General features: G+C 38.2%; 1 protein-coding gene across 4 annotated transcripts in view; it reads left to right on the forward strand.

Moving 5' to 3' along the window:
* The window catches only part of sdccag8 (SHH signaling and ciliogenesis regulator sdccag8), a 92,472-nt gene that overhangs the window by 41,108 nt on the left and 29,144 nt on the right, over window positions 1–22,220 (forward strand). For all 4 annotated transcript variants that reach the window (XM_037538770.1, XM_017690557.2, XM_037538769.1 and 1 more), the window contains exon 17: window positions 1,356–1,487. In XM_037538770.1, coding sequence (XP_037394667.1) covers window positions 1,356–1,487 — 132 coding nt within the window. The remainder of the gene's footprint in view (window positions 1–1,355; window positions 1,488–22,220) is intronic.

Here is a 22,220-nt window from a genome sequence, read left to right on the forward strand (position 1 = left end):
CACTCTTATCCAGATTGACATACAATTTGATCATCTTTTTTTATACAGCTGGGTGAAGGTAGTGTTAGGAGTCTTACCTAAGGACTCTTATTGGTATAGCATAGGGTCCTTGAACGAACAGGGAATTGAACTCCAGTCTACAGTATAGAAGGCAGAGGTATTTACCACTACACTATTTGAGTAAAAGAAAGGGGGTGGGGGGTTGGGGTTAACTTTTGTACAGTAGTATATATTTCCTAGATTATTTTAATATAATGCAATACCTGGGAGAGCAGTAAATATATAGTGTCAACTGAGCATGACATTATCCAAGTAAGCAGAAGAGTCCACTGAATTCACCATATTGACTCAGTGACGCAAATACAGTCTAAATCTGAGCTGTTTGTTTGTGCAACATCTTTACTTGTCTAAATTTGAACACATTCTGAAGTTCCCACTGTTTTTGTGCTAAGACCATATGTTATTGTCAGTTAAATCATCCCATACATAGAAGGCTGTAAATCACACATCAGAAGATGTCCTGCCCACTGTCCCAGCAGTACACAAAACTCCAGCAGATACAGGAAGACGTTCAGTCCAGCCCACTGAACGTCTGCTCTTTCACTGTTATTTCTTTGAGATTTTTAGAGTATATTCACTAAGTCATTTGCTGATATCGCTCTAACATAAAATGCCCAGATAATAATAACATGATTTTTCCAGTCCTTTATTACAGCTTCCATTCCTCTCTGGAAACTTGGTTTATTTTTTCAAAGAAATCCAAAGGGGCATTTTCCACATTTCCAAAGTTCAGTCTTAGAAGTTAGTGGCATTTTCTGCTTCTCACAATCCATGTATTCTTATACACATTCAGTGATGTTATATTGGGAAGGCAGAGGCCTCAACATGTAGTATGTTAAATAAAGGATAAATAAGAACTTCAAAAGAGCGCTGTTTTAAATTTTGCACCGTTTTCTTGGTGAGATCAGTTTAGACAGAGTATATCAATCGATATATGTTAAGGTTGCACAGATTTATCAGTATCTGCAAAATGCCCCTTGATTAGGGGCTTGTAGATCTGTAACTATGCTTGTTTTTCAGAATTTTAAATGTTTTGTAATTTTATGCCAATACTTGTACTATTTTGCAGTGTAAAAATCCTTTTTATCCTATTCCTTGCACTGTTTTAACAATTAGATATTGTCATTTTTAACTTCATCAAATCACTGATATTAGTGAAGAAATTCAGTCAGGCCCAAGTTTTAAATGAAGTAATCTCAAAGTGACCTTTTCAGTGAACATTGAAAAAGCTTAATTACGAATGTGTAAGTGCTGTAAGTAATGCAGGCGGTGTGTGTGTGTGTGTGTACATGCAGGGCGGAGGTGGAACAGCTGTCTCTAGAGAAAGAGCACCTGCTGGACACTGTGGAGAAGCTTCGAGGTCGCTGTCAAGAAATGGAGGAGCAGTGTGTGCAGCATGGGAGAATGCACCAGCGCATGAAACAGAGGTACACACACAGTAACAGCACTCACCTCTTTTAAGAAACTATAGTCTTGTGCATAATTCAGTCTTAAGAAAGAAAGAGGGTCAATCCCAAATAGAACACCCTTAGTCCGTAGTTATATTGAGAAAATCTGTTACAGACTGAGTGACCCTGCAGTGTGTATGGAGTATATTCATTGCATTGGATAGACTGTTAAATATTTTCTATACTGCCTGTCAAATGCAGCAAGAATACTCAAAATGTATGTGTACCATTTAATTATATATATCTGTGTTGAGCTTCAGGTTAGTTATGCAGTTCTTTAACACAGTTGTTGCTAAGAAGAGATGAAGTCTGAATTACTTTTATAAGACTGGCTCTGTATCCAAGTAATAAAGCTGTGGTGTGATCCTGAGTTAATACTTTACCTGATAGTATTGTGTGGATCCCTTTAATGCAAAGTCAAAAACATATATCTTAATTTACACCTCTACTTTCCTAATGTGGGTTCTCAGTGCTTTTTATTTTAATTATATATACAAGTTCTTTTCCAAAACCTCTCCTCGAGGAAGGCCAGGATTTGCAGCTACCATCCAATACCTAGTTTATCTAACCAATACATCACTGAATTAAATCAGGTGTTGGAATTTAACAAATCTGTGCTATAACAGACAAACACCAACAGGTTTGGAACCAAACCTGTGTCCTTCTAACCCATTTGAGCTCTTTAGAAAGAAACAACTGCCTAAATCTTTTGTGCAGTACCAGGGCTGTCAGATGGGATCAGAAATCTAATTAGAATTTTCTCCTTGTTCTTTTGTCAAGTATTCAAATATATATAAAAAAAATATCAAGTAGTATATATGACTGCAGTAAACACCAGAAGTCAATGTTATTTGTCCTAAATTTATGCGCTCAGCATGATTTACTGTCCCAAAAACTGCGTGATGGAGCCAACCTGGAGGTCACAACTCTTTCAAAATGACTGCATAAAATCCCCATGCCAATGATATTCTTCTGTCATTATAAGCTAAAGAGAGTGCCTGTGATGAAAGCGTGAGCACGCCTTTGTACTGAAAGTGAAAAGCTGTAAAGGGCATGAGTGGCTGCAGTAGCTGTGTAACAGCTTAGCCAAGCAGCTAAACTAGCAGCTTACTTAACTAACTTATAAACATTATCTTGCTCCACTTCACAGCATCCACATTTGGGCCACTGGCTAGTCAGAGAAATCTGCCATCTGAAGCAGATCATTTAATGTTTCACTTAAAAATTTCTAATTAAAACCAAAATAAATTATTGTTATGTTGTGTTGTTTATGGTTGCCATTGTTCCTCCTGCCATTTGATAGCTGTCATGTGTGATAATGTTATTAACTATTTGACCTGGAACAACTAGGAGTCACAGTAGAGAGAGCTTAAAATATTTGAAGAAACGTTTTCTACATTCAGTGTGTTGTGCATTGTTTTCTATTGGATTGGAATGTCTCGTTTTATTTTAACAGCCCTGTTTCGCAGCCTACCGTTTTGAGCAATCACATATATGTATAGGAATGTGCTTTGCACTTTACTTTATAAGCTCTTAGCAACTTTAAATCTGTTCACATGTTTACATGCTCACTCAGAAACTTTCACAGTCAAGACAAGTATCATACTTTTACATAGTTTTAGAAAACACAGAGTAGAACGTAGAAAGCTCCATTTCCACATGCTGATCCATTTTCTTTTACTATGCTGAACACTGCCACCATCAACAAGGGTAGTGCGTTCTTTTTACAGTAAAGTTCTAGGTATCAAACAGATACACCTTGAGTACAAACTCCAAAATTTAGGTATTTATTTTGGGTAACATAATGATACGTTCCACCGCAGTTTAACTAAATTACACTGAGATGCACAATAGGTTCTAGATATGTGTGTGATAAGTGGTGTGTAATTATTTTTGCTAAAATGATGATAATTACCAAGACAATTTATCTAAATTCCATTTAAATTTCTAACATCTTCTAGCTATTAAGCGATAAAGGGCATAATAAAATACCATAATTATTTAAGGTAACAAAGTGGCACAAACATGCTTTGAATTTCACTGTCACATGTATAAGCAGGAAATCAGAAACACCACTAAGTACTGGGTAGATATAATGGCATGAAATGAAAATGCTAAGAATAAGTAAGAATCTTTGCTTTTAGTTACAGCTCAGAGTCAGTTTTGTTCATAGTAAAACAGCTACAGACTGTAAGATTCTGTGTACTTTATTCATAAACAATCTTTTTATACCATCTAACTCAGTCAAAACTTAAACCTGTTTGGCATTTCTGTATGATTTAGTTAGCCTATCTTGGAAGGTACCATTATGTTACCCATAATCATTTTTTGTGGTTTGGAGTTTGTACCTCACACTGACCTGTTTAATACCAAGAACTTAAGGGACTGTAAAAGAAAGCATTACTGGGTTAAGAACGACATGTGACATACCGCACAATGTTACCTCTTATCAGAACTGGTAAAGAAGAAGAAATCAGCACACAGAAATCACTTTTAAGCCTTTAATTGTAAAGTCAATCTGGTCTTTGAGATTTTTAGAATACATTCAGCCATTTGCTAAAATTACTGTAACATAAAGCGCCCAGTTTGCTAATAACTTTTCCCCGTCTGATCACAAAGCGCTCCTTTCTGAATTGAATCCAAACCAGAGCAGAGCACAATGGCAGTACGAATATACTGTATTTCATGCCCTGAATGATGAAAGTGAATCATATGAAGTCTTATGAAGAGAGTGGCATGCCAGTGACAGCAGCATGCAGCAGTATGAGTATGATACAGTGGGTCTGGATGCTGGAGCGCACGTGGCCTCGCGATACAGGGCGGCAGGGGCGTCTGGCACACGGTCCGAGTCAGCACGTGGGCGAGAGAAGGAGCGTGGGCGTATCCACAGCAACTCCAGCCCGAGCTGAGCTTCTGCTGGGAGCACAACATCCGTCTGCTTTCAGCATAACCCTACATATTGTTCAACACCCACTGCCTTAACCCAGCACCCAGAAAAACACGAACGAATGAATAAATACCGAAAACAGAGAGAAAGAGAGAGAGAAGGGAGAAAAAAAACAAGTTTAAAGACATTCACACCTGTTTTACTTAAGCATTGTGGGCTTACGTTATAAAGAATTTAGATTTACAGTGTTTGCACAGCTTTAAAGTAAGACGAGCAGTTCTATGGAGTAGTGCTTAACCTCTCTACTATAAAGATGCCATTCTAAAAAGAAGGGAGTATCAATGCATTACCTTTTAGGGCATGCTGCAATTTTACATAGTTTGCTTCCACTTTTCAGTCATTATGAAGAGAACCAATGTAGTGTCAGTTCATTAGTTTAGGGTTATCTAGGTTATCTAGGGTTATAGGCCATGTTAAAAGTAATACATAACAAATTGCTAGTTATTTCTCTTAAGCTCTAATGGATTACTTTGCTTATTGCCAGTGCTGAGCTAAATACATTGATAAATTAGTGATGGCTATATCCTGAATAAAATGCTCTGAATGTATTCTGTAGCAAATTCAATTACACTACATAAAATCCATGAAAAAGTAACACATTGAGAATACGTTTAGAATACATAGTGCGAAGGCGTATGCTGTTCTATTTTTTAATTCATACGGTTCCTTGCTGTGACTGGTAGACAGTTTTATTTGTGTAATTCTTCTGTTCACACTGTATGTTTCATAAAAAACAGTTCAGATATTTAAATGGTTATAAAATTCTCTACATTATTTTGGCTCATGTCATTTGCTTCAGCCCGCCTCTGCTCCCATAATCGCAGTGCTGTCTTATGATCTAAGCAAATAATTTGATATATCACAATAACAAAAAATATTACAAATTTGACTATAAAGAGGGCAGCTAGGTGATATTCAGTGCGTAGCTAGACAATGACATGTCTAACCTGCCTTGAGACATATGCACAGGTCCAGTACAACACCCCAACATTATCACTCATGAACATGTCCTCTACTGAGGACTCTGTTAAGTTCCGTTATCCCTCAAAGCCAGTTTTTGAGATCATATTTATAGTACATCTTTACACACTGTGTTCTGACTAGTTGATATACAAAAATCAATGCTGTTTTATTTTAAAGATGTGTACTTTAAAGACAGTGTAGTGTCTTTTCAGTACTTTATTAAATAGCCATTCGCAGTAAACATGCTTGACTAAAATTATAAATGGCTAATGCAGTACAAAAGTCTGGAAACGTAGAAAGTGCCTTAAAATAAAATCTGTCTTAAAAATATGTTGATTAATTATTTGATAATTGATTTGTATATAATGTAAGCAGCAAAACTGGGTCAATACCTGTAAAGTGATCCTCAGCATGGGTGTGTGTGTGTGTGGATACAATGAGAGGCTGTAGGGGTTATTAATTTTTATTCTGCTAGTAAGAAGTGATGCAAAAGATACAACATTTAGTTTATTACAAGGCAAATTAATCTACTTTGATAGTACAGCGGATGTGACCACAAGAGGGCAGGGTCAATATTTAAGGTTTCTAGATTATTATTGTTTTATTTCTTTTCCTGCCATCTTTAGACACAGCATGTCAGTTAGATCAGCAGAGGTTAACAGCGATGGGTTTGCTGCCAGGGACATAACTGTCTATAGATGCAATAAGCTGCTTCACCATTCAGATGTGATCAAATATTTCAATAAGGAGACACTATGAGCAGCATTAACACATTATAATGTTCATATTGTCTCTTCCACTTTTTATGCTAAAACCCTTTTTATAAAAGACAAAACATGGAAAATTTCATGTCAGATTAATAAATATAGAGATGTATAGATAAATAGGTATAGTATCAACAGACTCAGAGTTACATTTTTTGCCCTAGATTAGCTCGGCCTTCTTGCTACCATGCTACTGTTAAAATTATCACATTTAAAACCTTAATTACTGTGATTTCACCAAATTTTCGTTACAGTAAAGTATTGTCAGTCAACCCAATTGCCTACATCTTTTTGGAAAAGTAGCCGTAGAAGCAACGTTTGCTGCTTGCAAGCTTTAATGATCTTTTTAACAATTCATCATACATTTTACTTCTTTAAAATGAAAAACTACAACTGAATTAAATGCTGACTCAGAGTTAAATTAAGAAATTTTACATTATAATCAAATTGCATTATGCTAATAATATAATTGTGTTAAAAATAAATGAATTGTAGTTGCAACTTCTTCACTGTTGTAGTTATAATTTCTCTATTGTCTAAATTATCCTGCTTTATTGCTTTGAATGCAAATGAAAGCTTCTTGCAGTTTGGTGTGTGTGTTACAAAATGTCATTGCAGAGCCTGTAGAAGTCAAACTACAGGCCGTGTTGAGTGAGAGGTCTGGTGCCTCCTGCTTGCTCAGCGCAGCGGGTGTCTCTTGCTCTGTAGGGTACTTCTCCCTGCTGCCCGTGGGTTAAGGTGTTCGTGTTAATAAGCTGGTGCAAATGGCTCCGGCATACATGCAAATAGCCGGGGCCCCACCTCAGATATTCTTGAACGGGCACACAATCTGTGCTGCGAAGAGCCGCAACAGCATGGCACGCATGCAACATTTGGAAAATCAGCTTGATTTATTTTTACCATTCGAGAGCCAACGCCAAGCAACACAGGGGTTTTCGGCACACAATGTTTCACTCCTGCATGTTATTTATTTATTTCCCTCACAGTATTTACGTATTTTTTTTTTTTGCCTGGAGATTGGGGTGAGATAGCATAGAAACCCAGCCAGTGAAATATGAAAGGCTTGGTGTGTCGGCCAATGATTTTTCTTGTGTGTAATAGCAGCGCCTTTATAGAGGACATCAATAACACATATGCGTATCATTCTATATTTATTTCATAAATCCATTCTGGGCATGAGTTCACTTTACGATGGTTGACATTTTCTGGGTAGAAGCAGACACTGAAAAGTATTAACTGCTATATGAATCAAAACACCACAACTGCCATTCAGTTCTTTCACTAGAAATAGTTTTTGCGTAATTACGATTTTTTCAGTGTACCAGTCGTGTGTCCTTTACTCTTGAAGGGAAGATGATTGCAACCAGCCTTCAAATCAGAATATTTAAATCTATGGCATCAGTAATGATAGATGCATATAGTTTTTGTAATTACATAATTAAGGAATAATTCAATTTTGTCCCATTTTTGCAAATTAGTTTGTCATTTTGACATCAGTACAAGCAGGAGTGAGGATCTTTTTAATGTGCCTGTGACGTATCCTTCTCTTGTCAGTTTGTCTTTTGTTTAGAAAATCAACAACTTTTGAATATGACTCTTTTTAGATATTAAACATTTCATTTTAAAATGAAACTTGTAGCAATTAATGCATTTTCTTTGACACTGCAAACATATTTTTAGTTGAAAATTGGGAACTATATTTAATGCTTTGACCTGAAGAGTCATGTAAAGAGAGGTGTCTGTAAAAATTTCCATTAGCTTATGCAAATTCTAGGTTTCTTTAGGCTCCTTCTAAAATGTTTGAGTTGTTTAAACTCCTCCCTCATCAGAGGCAGCCAACTATGCAAATCTATTCCAAATGTATAATTCCTGTGTATTTTTTGGTGAAAAGAAACATATCCTTATACATTTAAGTGCTGGCTTCTTGAAGCATCTCCATAATTTTCCACAGCAAGAAAGTTGGGGAAGATGGAAATTATCAGATTTTTGGCAATTCACCCTTTCACATATCTCACCCACGTAGCTCTCAGTCCCTGAGCACACAAGTAGCACAAGCAAGCACCACACACACACACACACACACACACACACACACACACAGATCACATCTGCCAACATGCTCCTTTACCAATTATCACCCTGTCTCATCAACGTCCCGTATACACACACACACATACACCATACACACTAACAGACGCAAACACACTCCCATCCCTTAAAGGAGTGTGGTAATGTATACGCAGATGTGTGGTTAAGTCTACAGGCTTCCGTGAGCCATATGGTGGCATAAAGAAAGATGGTTGCAGCGTCTGGATGTGCATGTAGTGGAGAGCCGGGACGGGGGGCCATGTGCTGCTGTAGCTGGAGCACTGCTGAATATACTGGAGGAGGTGGAGATGGTGTAATGGAACAAATGGGCGGCTGCGTTGGGGCAGAGAACAGGCGCGCCGCTGCCGGGGGGACGGCAGGGCCCCGGGCGAAAGCTGCTTCATCTGGTTCCCTGCCACCCCCCTCCAATCCCCCCCTTACCCCCTTACAGCGAGTGTGTGTGCACAGCTAAGAGAGAGAAAGAGGACACACATGCACACACACTGCCTCTCCTACCGTTCCGCCAAGAGCAAGAAGGCTCAGTAAACTTTTCACTTGCAAATGAAGTTGGCAAGGAGAGGATAAGATGCAGCATGTGTGATGTGGCTTACACTCGTCAGTAGTTGTTTAGCATCCCTCTGTACGATGAATGTGGTCGTGTTTGCAGGAAATCTCTGTACTCTGCATTTTTACTGAGGTTTGCAGCAGAAAAAGACAGTTGTCTTCGCAAGGCATTTGAAGTGAGGCTTTTTTGGTGAGAAAGGCACACAGTACTAGGACCTATAGGTCTCCGTATCTATGACTTGCAGTTTATTTTTTTCTTTTAGCCTGGATTTCTTGTATTCTTTCTAAATAATTACATTTTCTATCTTCTTCTGAACTTTGAAGCAATTCCTTTTATGTTCTTTGCATTTTGTAATGGACCACAGGAATACTGCATTTTGTAACTAGTTGCATAATTGTCTATGTAAACTTGTAAATATAAGGTGCCAAAAGAGATTCTGTGAATCAGTGCCATAAAAGATCCTGTAAATGAGTGTGAAGGAAATCTTTATTTTTAAGCATGTTCTCCTGATACCCAAACGTACCTGTGGTATCATATTAAAAGAGATTTTCACAACTCACTTACGAGTCTAAGTTGAATCTCAAGTCTGGGGTGCAAGTCAGAGTTGAGTCTTGAGTCACTGGGTTGCATGTCCAAGTTGAGCCTTCAGTCACTGGGTTGCGAGTTCGAGTCAAGTTTCTGGGGCTTGAGTCCTACAGTCACTGTGTTGGAAGTCTGAGTTGAGTCTCGTGTCTCCAGGGTGCGAGCCGGAGTCAATTCTCAAGTCTCTGAAATGTGAGACGTAGTCGACTCTCAGGAGTAAGAGTCCAAGTCAAACCTTGAGTCACTAGGTTGCAAGTCTAAGTCATATCTCAAGTCGCCTGATTGTGAGTCCTAGTCAAATCTCAAATGACTGAGTTGCAAGTCTAAGTCAAGCCCCAAGTCTCTGGCATACGAGTCTGAGTCAAGTCTCTAGTCAATGGGTTTGTGAGTCCAAGTCAAGTCTTGAGTATCAAGTGGGAGTTTGAATCAAGTCCTGAGTTTCTGGGGTGTGAGTCTGAGTTTAGTTTTGAGTTGAGGGTGCGAATTTGAGTTGAGTCACTGGGGTACGAGCCTGAGCACTGAGATTGACAGGCAAACTCACATATGAGGTTGGAAACAAAAGGTTTTATTTATTTGCAACATTAGGGTTGGCAGTACTAATTTCCTTTTTTTTCTCTTTTAGGCTGAATTTTCACAAGTCATTAGTTTCAAACCGAGTTGCAAGTCACTTAAGGGCAAGTCTGAGTTGAGTCACTAGGCAGTGAACATGCAATTTTATTGGCATTTTTGTGAAGCAGCCCATCTCAAATCAACAATCCAGAAAAAATGTAAACTATTACCTAAACCTGAGTCATCAGCTCACAATCCTGCTTCACTGATATCCACTTCTTCAGTGCATTGAAATCCAGGCTTAAGATCCTTATAGTATGCCCTTTGCTGTTTTTCTGTAGCCCTCCTGAACCCTAACCTCTGAGCTCTTTCCTGACTGCTCTCTCTTGTTTGCTCACTCTGACTCCTGTAGTCTAGCAAATTCAGAGTTTAGAGTGACTCGTGGTGTGAGGCATCAAACTTCTTTGCCATATGACTATATGAATTCGATTTTACATATTACCACTGCGGAGCTAGGGGGTAGCAGTGGGCCCCTCCACCCCCACCTGCTCTCTCTTCAGCCCCTTGTGGAGCAGCTGTCCTATGCTGCGGGGGGTGCGGCTCTGTGGCCTGCTGGAAGAACGCTGTGGCGCACTGGCTGTCCTGCTACTGCATGTGTGTTCGCCGCATCCCAAGGCAAGCTGTAAAATGTTACGTAGCGCATCCGCTAGACCCTTGTTTATGACACCAAAAAGTGCTCACCATGCTCCTTTAAAAGTCCCTTTGTGCAAGCTTTTGGGAAGATAACAGCTGACTGTGGTAAAATGGTTTAACTTGGGTTTGTTATGAGGCAGATGGCATTGAATATACAGTTACGCACCTACACACAGCAGTCTGTTACTGAAAGGAGATTAGTTTATTAGTTCAGGAAGGTGTTAAGAATTAAGGAAAGAACCATGAGAAGATGTGAATTGTGAATGTGTTTACCCATTTAGAGAATGCATTTAGAAGGAGATACATCAAAATACATGATAATGTTCCAGTATTCAGCATCTGATTGATATTTAGGACCAATATGATGTTATGTTGTTTATGTTTCTATATTAAGGATTCTAGATAGTCAAGATCTTGTGTATAAGAATTAAACTCACAATGAGTGACACATAGGTGCCACAACATAGCCTGATGTCCATGAAGTAAAGGTTAATTTTCAGTAACAAATGCAGAAAACATATATTTAACAAAAATACGCAGAAAACTCAACAAATAAATGTATTATATCTTTTAGTATTTATTTTGAACACCCTTTGCCTTTATTTCAAATTACATTGATTTTATGAGATTTGCTTTCAGCTTTTTACAGAAATCTGCAGGGATATTAAGACTGCAGTGTTCAATTTTAGAAGCTGGTTGCACTTTCTGGTTCTCATGTTCTAAGTAATCACAAACACATTGAATTATGTTAATGCCTGGACTCAAAGGTGGTCAATTCATTATTCTAAGAACATTAGCAGCTTCTTATGATGCAAAAGTTCTTCTTTTTAGTCTGTTTCCTTTTTCAGTTACAGTTTCCTGAGTAGTGTTGAGTTGTCTTCTCACAGTGGAAGGATGGACAGAAACACCTGTGAATTTTGAACTGAAGCAAGAGTGGAGCTTGATTTTTTTTCTTCTCTCAAATATGAAAGACTTAAGTGCAGTTTATCTGATGCTGGCAGTTTTGATGGTCTACTAGGTATTGCATGATTGTTAGGAGTCCTGCTTTCTCTGTATCTTTTAATAATTTTTGGAACAATTTTGGAAGCTCTCCTCAGAAATCTCATTGGATATATCTCCTGAAAGATGTATAACTTGAACTTCATGGTTTTGGCTGAAAATGATGGCTAGTCTCTGAGTTTTGCACTGCACTGTGTGTTGTAGGTTTAGTACTAGTGTTGGATATTCATTATTGGCAAATGTGAATATATAAGTATTTCTACACTGGCCCTGGATTTATGTTTGAAAGATTAATCTCTGGTTTGATGGAGTGGCCAGATCATGTCCAAGCTTGCCAATGTCCTGGCCTTTATCGTTGATGTACAATAATGAAGAAGGTGACCATTTTGATCAACGCATCTTGCTGTGTTTAGGGGGGGAGGGGTGAACTGATGGGCATTTTGGGCCACATCTTCAGTGGGCATGCCTAAATGTTTGTTTAAATCTTAAGTTAGGTATTAATATACCTGTATTTAAAGAAATAGTTTGGCAAAAAATCTAATGAAAATGATTTATTCCTTACCCCAGATGCAGTCAATAAGCAAAGACATTTGATTTACAGTGTGAGATGCTAAACCAATGCTGGAGTTTTTGTCACCAAACTCATCTCTGTAAATACATGCCCAAAGTGTCTCTCCACCCATGTTGTTGACATGTGCTGAGGTAGATGTGGTTCTGGTTGCTCACAATGGTTGCCCCACTGATCACCTAAAGTAATTCAAACCGTGATCTAAGCCATATGGATATATGTGCACAAAACAAATGAAGATCTGAATGTGTTTTGAGTGGACTGAGAGACATTTTGGGGTAACTCCAGCATTTGTTAGCAATGTTAGCCTTGCAATTCCCACAAACAATATCAGATATCAAACACGTCTAGGCTGAACATCTACATCTGGGGTAAGTGATAAATCGTTTGAATTAGATTTTTTGCTAAAGTTTTCCTTTAAGTGCATTGCATCTAACTTCTTAACAGTCTTGGTTAAGAGATATAAAAGTATATAAGGGTATATATATATCTGTGTTTTACAGCATTTTTTTTGTAACTGTAGCAAACATATCTCAATATATCTTCATAACTCAGTCAAAAAGATGTAAACACGCTTTTGTGTAGCACGCTTTTTTTAGAGGGATGTTTTGGTTAAAACTTAAGGCCAAAATGCACTTATGCAAGCAGCCACTGGCCCTGATGTCTCATCAGCTCACTGTCATAGCTGCCTCTGCATTCCAGCTTTCATCGATACTAAAACCCTGGCTCCTACCCGCTCTGGTGGAAGAGAAGCCAATTTTCATAAACACAGATGGAGCAATACAGTCAAGGATATCTTTAGATTTATGTAAATGACATATTCTGAAGCTCTATGTTGAATTGCAAAATTGCTAGGATGTGTCAGCTCAGCTATACATCAGTGTTATACATCTACATCTAGATTATACACCATTATTTCAGCTATAATTCACTATACTTGACAAGTAACATTAAAAACACTGGATGGATGGATGCACCATGGGCCTCATGTAGTTAGACAGTATCCACTGTACTGTCTAACAGTTTGAGAGTGTGAGCTCTGGAGCCTGCAGTGCTTGCCCTAATGTTTGTGAGGCAGTGCCATGCCTGGCCCAGCCGTACAGGGCTGGGCTTAAGGGGATTGGGCCGAGCAGCTGCAGACGGGCGGCCTCTGGCAAGCTAAGATAGCCTGTGCGCATTCTATAGAAGTGATCCTGCCTCCAAGCCTCTCCTCCAGCAACCCCCTTCTTTTAAACTGCTATTTCTTTACAGTAGTCAGTGCCTCAGTTGGCTGACTGTAATGTGTACAAGGACAATTGTACAGATGGTAACTGTTTGCTAAAAGGCATCTTTAGCAGTGTTTTAGCAGTGTCCATTCACTCATTGTAATTGTAATTGTATATCTACAATTAGAGGTGGGCAATATGGCAAAAGTATATCATGATACTTCAGAAAGTTTCAGAATTTGTCAGTGTATATTTTTTGTGGTTTGATAAGCCAAAAACAAACAGAAGTGCCATTAATATTAAAAAAACTATGAGAACAAGTTATTTTTATTTAGTATATCAGCTAATGTAGTACACTAAATTCAATTTAACATGATTATGCTCCCTTTTTTGAAACATGCAGTTGAACAGGGTTCTTAAATTACTGATGATATCTATGATATGCTTAGAAAAGCATATGTAACATATTGTGATGTAATTTATCAATATCATGATAAATATCGTAATAATGCTCAGCCCTCCCTGTGATCATGTCGCTGACAAGCAAATTAATTCAAACTGCGGTTCCAGGGTAAAAAACAAAATGCAGTTAAAAAAAAACAATTAAGTATTCAGATATTTACAAAGATTGTTATAATATGTTTAAACCCAAAGCATTAAGATAGTGTTAAGCTTAATTAATATTCATTTTTAAAAATATAAATATATAAAGTTGTTTTTTTAAATGTCTTTTAATTTAAGTTAATTTGAAAGATTTAGATTTATCATTAGTTAATTTTTAAAATCCTGTTATTTTAGCCACACCCTTGCATAGCAGGATGTGAGGCTGCATCCCCGTCCCTCATGGCCTCGCGATGTGTCCAAAAGTCTGGAAATCAGTGTGTAACATTAAGAATGGTCACTATCAAAATGCATTTTCAGCAGTAAATGTTTTTGTGTGTTTTGATAAAAATATTTCTCTTCAAAGTTGTATTTGCTAGTCATGCACTGGCTAGTGTTTTGAGCTCTGCTCAAAATTAGCTAAATACTCTTGCCACCAAAACTTTTGGTAACGTTTCACTAGTGTTATGATTGGTTTGTTAGTGACAAAATGGAATGTTCAGTCATTTCTTTAAATAAAATTAACATAATAATGGTAAAGGGTCGTTCAAAGCAAAGGTTTACTGGCACTAACATCAAGTAAAAATATTGTTACTTCAATAAAATACTCTAGTATAAGTAAAAGTAGTCTTGCAAGAAACAGCATGATAAGAGGTACAGAAGTATCAGGTCAAAACTCCTGACTTCCCTAAAGAACTGCTTAGTAAATTAAGCATCTATCAGCATAGAAACTGAAGTTTAGGTGCACAAAAAAGTAAAAAGAAACTCAATGTAAACAGCTAATGTGGAACAGAGCAAAAAGTAGATTACTTTGCTCACATATATACTTATTACCCTAAAACACTCAGGCAAGTACAAATCCATTCAGTTTTTTTTCTTAAGTACACAGAATTCAGTAAATGGGACTGTTTAGCGCTATAATTATGCTCATAAGTGAGCTCCTGTAGCTGTTTGTGATGTGTTTGCTTCCTTTACGAGTCTCTTTGGCCTAAGTGGTACAAGCTGAGATGCGTAATGCTGTATGTTTTATTCACTCATGTATGCAGGGAGTGTAATTCAGAGTCTCACTGCTTCTTCTCAATTCATACGGGTGAGGGTAAACAGATGCTTAGCAACAAAACATCACCAAACAAAACCACACATCCTGGAGCCACAGCAGAGTCTGCATGGACCCAATGTGCTCCTGCATCTCCAGCTCCGGTTTCCCTGTGCAGAGACAGGCCAGCATAGCTGCAGGCCACACACACACACACTCTGAGAGTAGCAGCACTCAGCATTTTACTATACAAACCAAGAGAGCCCCACAGTCTCCCTCGCCACCTGTAAACATTCCACATAATCTGAAAAAGTACACTCGGGCTTTGGGCTAGGACTGCTCTCCACTGTGAAACAGCTGTATGTGTGTGTGGTTCCATGCACTGTATGTGAAATCTTGCCGTGAAATCTTGAGTAAAAAATATATTTGTTAATTTCAACTCCCAAATATAACCATCCTGAGAATTTTACAAGCTTTGTGTTCAACTGTGAAATTGACAAGGGGAAATGATATGACAGCCTTCTGAATGTTTGTATATATAAAATATATACAATACAATATAAAAAATATATATTATATTTTTATAGTTATATTTAAAGTTCCACCAAACACAATATGAATAACGCATTTTGAACATTTAACTCATTTAGACCAAAATCTTTTTGAGTTGAATGACCCTATATCTTAATTGCATCGTTTTCTCAAAATATTCCATTTTTTCACTAAAAAAAGTACACACTACTGAAATTTTACCAAATGTTACGGTAGTGGTTGTTTCAGTAGTCAGCATAATTGCGACGATAACTCAAACACTGGCCAGTACCTGACTCGCAAACACAGTTGTGAAGAGTTGAATACACATAAAATATTTATATTTTTCATTAAAGCACGAAGAAGTTTAATCAATTGGAAAAAAATATGTTTCAGAAGTGACAATTCTTAATGTTACTTCTTAATGTTAATTCTTAATGTGATTTTCAGACTTTGGGACGTAGTTACTTCAAACCACTGGTATATAACTGTTCAGCATGTGGCCATGAGGGAAAGAATGCAGTCTCGCTTTTTTTAGTTTTTCAGTTATAAGACTCGTGATGCATCAAAATCATTCAACATCACTTAATAAGAAACAAGGTAACACTTGTAAACTACTGTTCATAAGGCTATCTGACATCTGCATCAGCCTGTCATGACAACTGATATAACCCTACATAAATGTTTAAGTGCTTATTCCAGGTCTTGTTTGCTGTAAAGGCTAGCTATGCCAGTTTTGATCAGACATTCATGTAGGGTTATGTGAGTTGTCATGAGAAGCTTGAGTAATTATGAACAGAACCCTACAGTAAAGCACAGTCAGAAAATAAATAAATAAAATTCATGTATGCGTACGTGTGTGTGTGTGTGTGTAAAAGCAAAATATTATGCTATTACTTATTATCTTATTATTGTTTATTACTATCTCAATGTATTTGGTTAAAACAGATAGAACATAACCATTGTAAATATCTAAAGTCTAAATGCCCCACTTTTTTTTACTGTGGAACTGCAATTTGAGCACATTATGGGTCCATATACATTCATATATGAAAAATAAAATGTAAAATGCTTAATTGTGCCTTTTGCTTAGTTCCTTTTCCTTGTAGGATCTAATATAGTAAATCATATTGACTGTGACTTCATCATACTACCAGAACCATACTTCATGATGTCCCTAGTACTTGCTTAAATTCTTATCACAAACATAGAAGTCTTATGTGCGTGTATCAAATACTTCTTCATAGCAACCACAACATTTCTCAATTTTATGAACTTAGATCAGCTTAGATTTGTTGCTTCTCCTAAAAGCTTAGAAACTCTGAAACTTTGTACATAACCAAGTGAGGAGAAAGTAAACAGAGCTCTCTGAATATTTCCATTTGCCTACTAAAAATTTAAGCTAGACATCCTCACTTTGAAATGTATAAAAAGAGGAATTCTTAATTAAGCTTAAAGAAACTACAGTGTTTGCTGAAATCTTTCCTTAAATCAGTCTTTTTATTATCTCATCTCACATCTCCTTGTATCTTCTGAAAACGTGGCTACTCTGTTAGGGATGCAGCAGCTCTGTGGCCCCTTAGAGAGAGAGGAGAGGGGTTTACAGAGGCTGAAGCTGTGCTGGCTTCAGTTAGCCTGGGAGCCAGCAGATGGTGTCCTTTCACCAGGGTCAGCGGGGAAGTAGAGAGAGGAGGAAGCGCCTGCCCCACAGTCCCCCCCTGAAACCCTCCCTCTTCTGCTCTCTCTCTCTCTCTGTCTGTCTGTCTCTCTCTCTCTCGCACACTCACGCACGCCCAGCAGTGGGCAGAGGCAGCAGTGACCAGGCAGGTCCAGCTCAGCTCGGCCCCATGCGCTAAGCTGTATTAAAAACCTAATTAAGTTGCGTGCCAGTAAATAGGGGGAGGTTATTGGATTTGCTGCCTTAGCTGCTGGACGGCCTTCTAATTTAATCAGACCCCTGTCGCTCGTCCAGCTTCAGACAGAGCTAGAGGAGTTTGCCCTCCTTTTTTTCTACATCTTTCTTTGGACTTGGAGTCCAGTGTACACATGTACACCGCTTCACCAGGAAGGCATGGTGTGTTTGTTCGAGATATGGAGGTGTTTGACCTGCGCTTTTTATGACCGACTCACATATTGAGGGGCATGTTTGGTGGAGCAGATTAAGGGCAGTGTGATTGTGTAATAGGTTAATGCGCTGGTTTGCCTCCAGAGGTGGAGATGTAAAGGTGCTGCTCCCTGTATGTGTGAGGGAATTAGCTACTGAATTACACAACCTGCTTAACTGTGACCTTAGGCTCTGCCTTTGGCTGCCATTCCTGACTGCATATGTGCAGTAGGAGTTTCACCACTGTGTGCAGTGTGGCCTCATGTGGACCTGCCAATGAGTCTAATATTGAGTGGAACAGAGCAACCAGGAAAAATGACTGTAAATATCAAGTAGAAAATATTTGTTTATTCTATGGCTATAAAACAACATTTTAAATGAACCCAGTTGTGTAAGTAAACAGTCGATGGAAGTGTGCTCAGGAAGCTGCACGGTGTAACATCTCTGTCATAGCCACATTTAGCTGGATTTTACATTGTGTGAACATCATGACAAATGGAATAGAAACAGAAATGTTCAAGATGAGAGATGCAATCCGTGCTAGACTAATTTTGATATTTAAGTATCTGTAAAAAGAAACTTCCACCAGCATTAATGCATACCTGAAAACCTAATCCTAATAGGAATGTGGAGGAGGGGAATGGAAATTTGAAGAAAAAAAAGTGAACCTTCATGACAGTTTTGTAATCCTATTAAAAGATAAAATCAGCATTTCACTGAATTGTTTGTTTGTATATTTGCTCCATGTTTTCATGATAAAATTAAACAAATACCTGAACAGTGATTTCAGTGTTTGAATACTGGCGCCTCAAACAACTAACTGAGTACTCGAGTACCTGCACACATCCATGATCAGTATCGATGTATGCACCATAGAAATGGTCCAAAATTACTTGGTCAGATCTCATTACGTTACTGACTTGTGCTCCTGTCGACAACAATGTCAAATTATTCTAATGCTTTTAATCTAATTTAATGCAAAATTTGTAAAAATACTTAAATATATATATATATATATATATATATATATATATATATATATATGTTCTTATAAAAGATACTTCTACATAGCAACCTCAAACTCCAAACTTCTTGTTGTAGTGGCTTTGTAAGGACTAAAGTTTACATATATGGAATTACCAGTGGAGAAGCCACCTGTTATTCCAAACACTAGAGCACACTTTTATATTTCCACACTGAAATGCTTTATCCATATACTGTAAGATGGTTGCATTGTCTTCTTGGGTCAAGAAATCATTCTTTTTTATTTTTGAAAAACCAGGTGGTGTACTTATAAAACCATGGCTGTAGTATTTTTAAAATAAATAAATAATGTCCATTATCATAAAACTTGCATTTTGTTGTATCCATGCCACCTGTCTTGGTAAACAAAAATACCATTCTATCTTCTTTGGCCTGTTTTGAGAACCCAACCTCTTTAAACAGCAGTGAGTACTGTACAATACAAGTTTCAGATGGATATGTATGCAGTTCAGTGAAGTGACAAAATAAAAATACATATAATGTGTGCACATAAATTAGCAGAAAATGCATTTTAAGTGTGTTCCCTGTAGAGGATGTGTTTTCACTTAACACTTTGACCAAGCATGCCATTTGACTGGGGGTATTTAAACTTTTGCATACAGCTGTATAAAGGAAGCTGAATGACAGTCATTGCTATGAGTAATATTGACGGTGAATTTGACAACAATATTGGTGTGGTGAGTGAGAATGAGTGAGTGTTTGGGTGTGGAGGGTTGAAGAGGCTGAGGCACGGCAGAGTTTGCCCGGCGCCAGGCTCTGGAGGTGGCCAGCAGCAGCGGCGCCAGCCCCCCACACAGCGGGGCCTTAGCTTGGGACAAGCTGCCCACCACAGCCCTGCTAACAGCTCTGTCCAGCTCATAGGAGGGGGTTTGAGAGAGAGAGAGAGAGCACAATAGGAAAGGAAAAGATAAAGCAATAGAGTGAGAAAGTGAGAGAGGGAGAGAGACAGGCAGAGAGAGAGGCCTATGTTGTCCACAGAAGCCAGAGTAAGCAGCCTGTTTCAGCTCCAGCACAAAGCAGGGATAAGGGGCGGGGGGGTGAAGAAGAAAGAGGGAGAAGAATTCCAGTGAAAGGCAGATCATTGTCGAGCAAGAGGGACCCAAACTTGGAGCAGTCACCCACCGCAGCCGGCCTAAGCAGCCTGCTCCAGTTCCCACAGGAGCGAGCGAGGGATAAGTGGAAGGGTGGGGGAGCAGAGAGAGAGAGAGAGAACAGGGTCTGCACAGACGGCAGTGGCCCCAGCCAGCAGGAGCAGGGCATCTGTCTTCCCCCCTCAGCAACAGCTAGAGGCCTCCCCTCTTCTCCTCTTTCTCTCTCTCTCTCTCTCTCTCTCTCTCTCTTTGGCACACTGCTATGGAGAAGGATCTGGGACAGGCTGGGACGTGGGCTCTGAGGGCAGGCCCACAGTGGGACCAAAGAGTAGTAGCTGCAGGAGTCCATAAGTTTGGACACATCAATGTCATTTAAAGCGATGGTTTGGCCAAAAATCTAATCTGCACAGATTTCCTGTTATCCCAGTTACAGTCGACCAGCCAAGATGTTTGCTTCTTTACTTTTACACTGTATGACATACTGCTATCTATAACATGGATAAAAGCATGTCACATACCTAAAAATGTAGTGTTGGCAATCTAGAAACCACAATTTTGTCTGTACTTTTATTCAGTGTTCTAGATAACGGTATGTTATACAGTGTGAAACCACTTAAGTGAGTCTGTCTGAGATGGTGTTAACACCTATTAGTAACAGTCTATCTGAGATAGTATTAATACATTATGCACTGTTAATACACATAGTATTAACAGTGTGTAATAACTTAAGCGTGATACTGTAACTTGGTAGCTACATTAGCCTTGTGGTCCCAGCTCAGCACTAAAGAAGCACTTCAGACACTGAACGTCTTGACTGATAGTGTTAAGGGGGACAAGTGTGTAAATTAGATTTTTGGTCAGACTATTGTTTTAAAGAGCTGTACAGGGGTCTTTTATAGATTTTAACTAGCCATCAACTGATCTTAACCACTTTCATGGTCACAACCTGCGCCGACCCAAAATTTTATTACACACTTCAATAACTTAGCAATGATAGTTACTGAATAATAAGCCTTAAGATGTAATCAGGCAGGGGTTTTAAGGGTTTGATAAGTCTTATTCATTTAAAAGCCTTTAAGAGATGCAAATCAATTGATTCTTACTTTAAATGACTTGAAGAACTTGCAGCAGTAGCACAGTTCCAGACAAATAGTGGGATGTTACGATTCTGATCATACAAATGTCATACAAAATGACATACAGTGGGGTCAAAAAGTTCAAGACCACAATTAAAATCTGGGAATTTTTTTATTAAACAAATAGAACAATTTAGAACATTTTTTAATTAAAAAAGTGATGAAGTAAAATGAATATTCAAGATTCTGCACAATTTCAAATGCAAGCAAATTTGTGACAATAACCATGTTTAGGGCTAACTGTACAAAAAGGTATTTGATGCGTGTATTTAGACGAGTCTCAGGTGGATTTGATCTACTTATCATTTGATCTGCTTGTGGAGTCCATGCCAGCTCAAGTGCTCGCTGTCATTAAAGCAAAAGGTGGACATACCAAATACTAAGAAATTCTGAATATCATGTTAACGGACCCTTATGCTATGTTTTTCTCTATTTTTATCATTTCTGTGAGGTTCACTTATGACATGTCTGGTTTTATTTATTTACCAAAAACAGTCTTAACAAGACTGATCTAGGTAAATGAGCTCTGTTCTGATTGGCAACCCTGTATTGTGCCTCATTCAAAAAGCAGGCCAGGCTAAAACGCTCTCCATAGTTTTAGTGTGAATGGGTTGAGCTGAACTGCCTTAGGCAGTTTTTGATGTCGCAGGAACAGTAAATGCAGTACAGGATGTTTTCATATCTGGACTGTATAGACTGGACGGTGAACTTTTTTTTGTCTCAAACTCTTATTTCAAAATGGTGAGAAATTTAGTTTTCTAAGAAAAGAGCCTTTTAAAATGTAAAAGATTTTACTTTCCACTTAAGACACTATGCTGATAATAAAAAAAAGTGCATTACATTAAAGAAAAATGCAAAATAGGTGCATTTTCACTGGTCTCAGACATTTGGACATCACTATACTTCTAAAAGAGAGATCAGTAGAAAAATGTAGTTCTGCTCTGCAGTGATAAACAACCAAACTAAAACTAAAACAAGGTGTTTGTGTCTGCATTTTTTCCCACATTTGAGACTACAGAGATTATAATGACTAGGTAAAAATCTTAGTTTGTCCTTATCATGAAACAGCCCACGTCACCCTGGCTGTACATGTGATATTATAACCAGAATTAGAATCATGCTTTACTGGCAAGAAATCAGTTCCTTTAAACTTTCACACAGACACTCAAATACGAAACGTGCAAAGTATTCAGTATAAAATGGATTATTATTCAGCAGTGTGAAAACTGCTAACAAAGCACTGGGTT

This window comes from Pygocentrus nattereri, chromosome 5 (genome assembly GCF_015220715.1).
Source record: "Pygocentrus nattereri isolate fPygNat1 chromosome 5, fPygNat1.pri, whole genome shotgun sequence".
Taxonomy (NCBI): domain Eukaryota; kingdom Metazoa; phylum Chordata; class Actinopteri; order Characiformes; family Serrasalmidae; genus Pygocentrus; species Pygocentrus nattereri.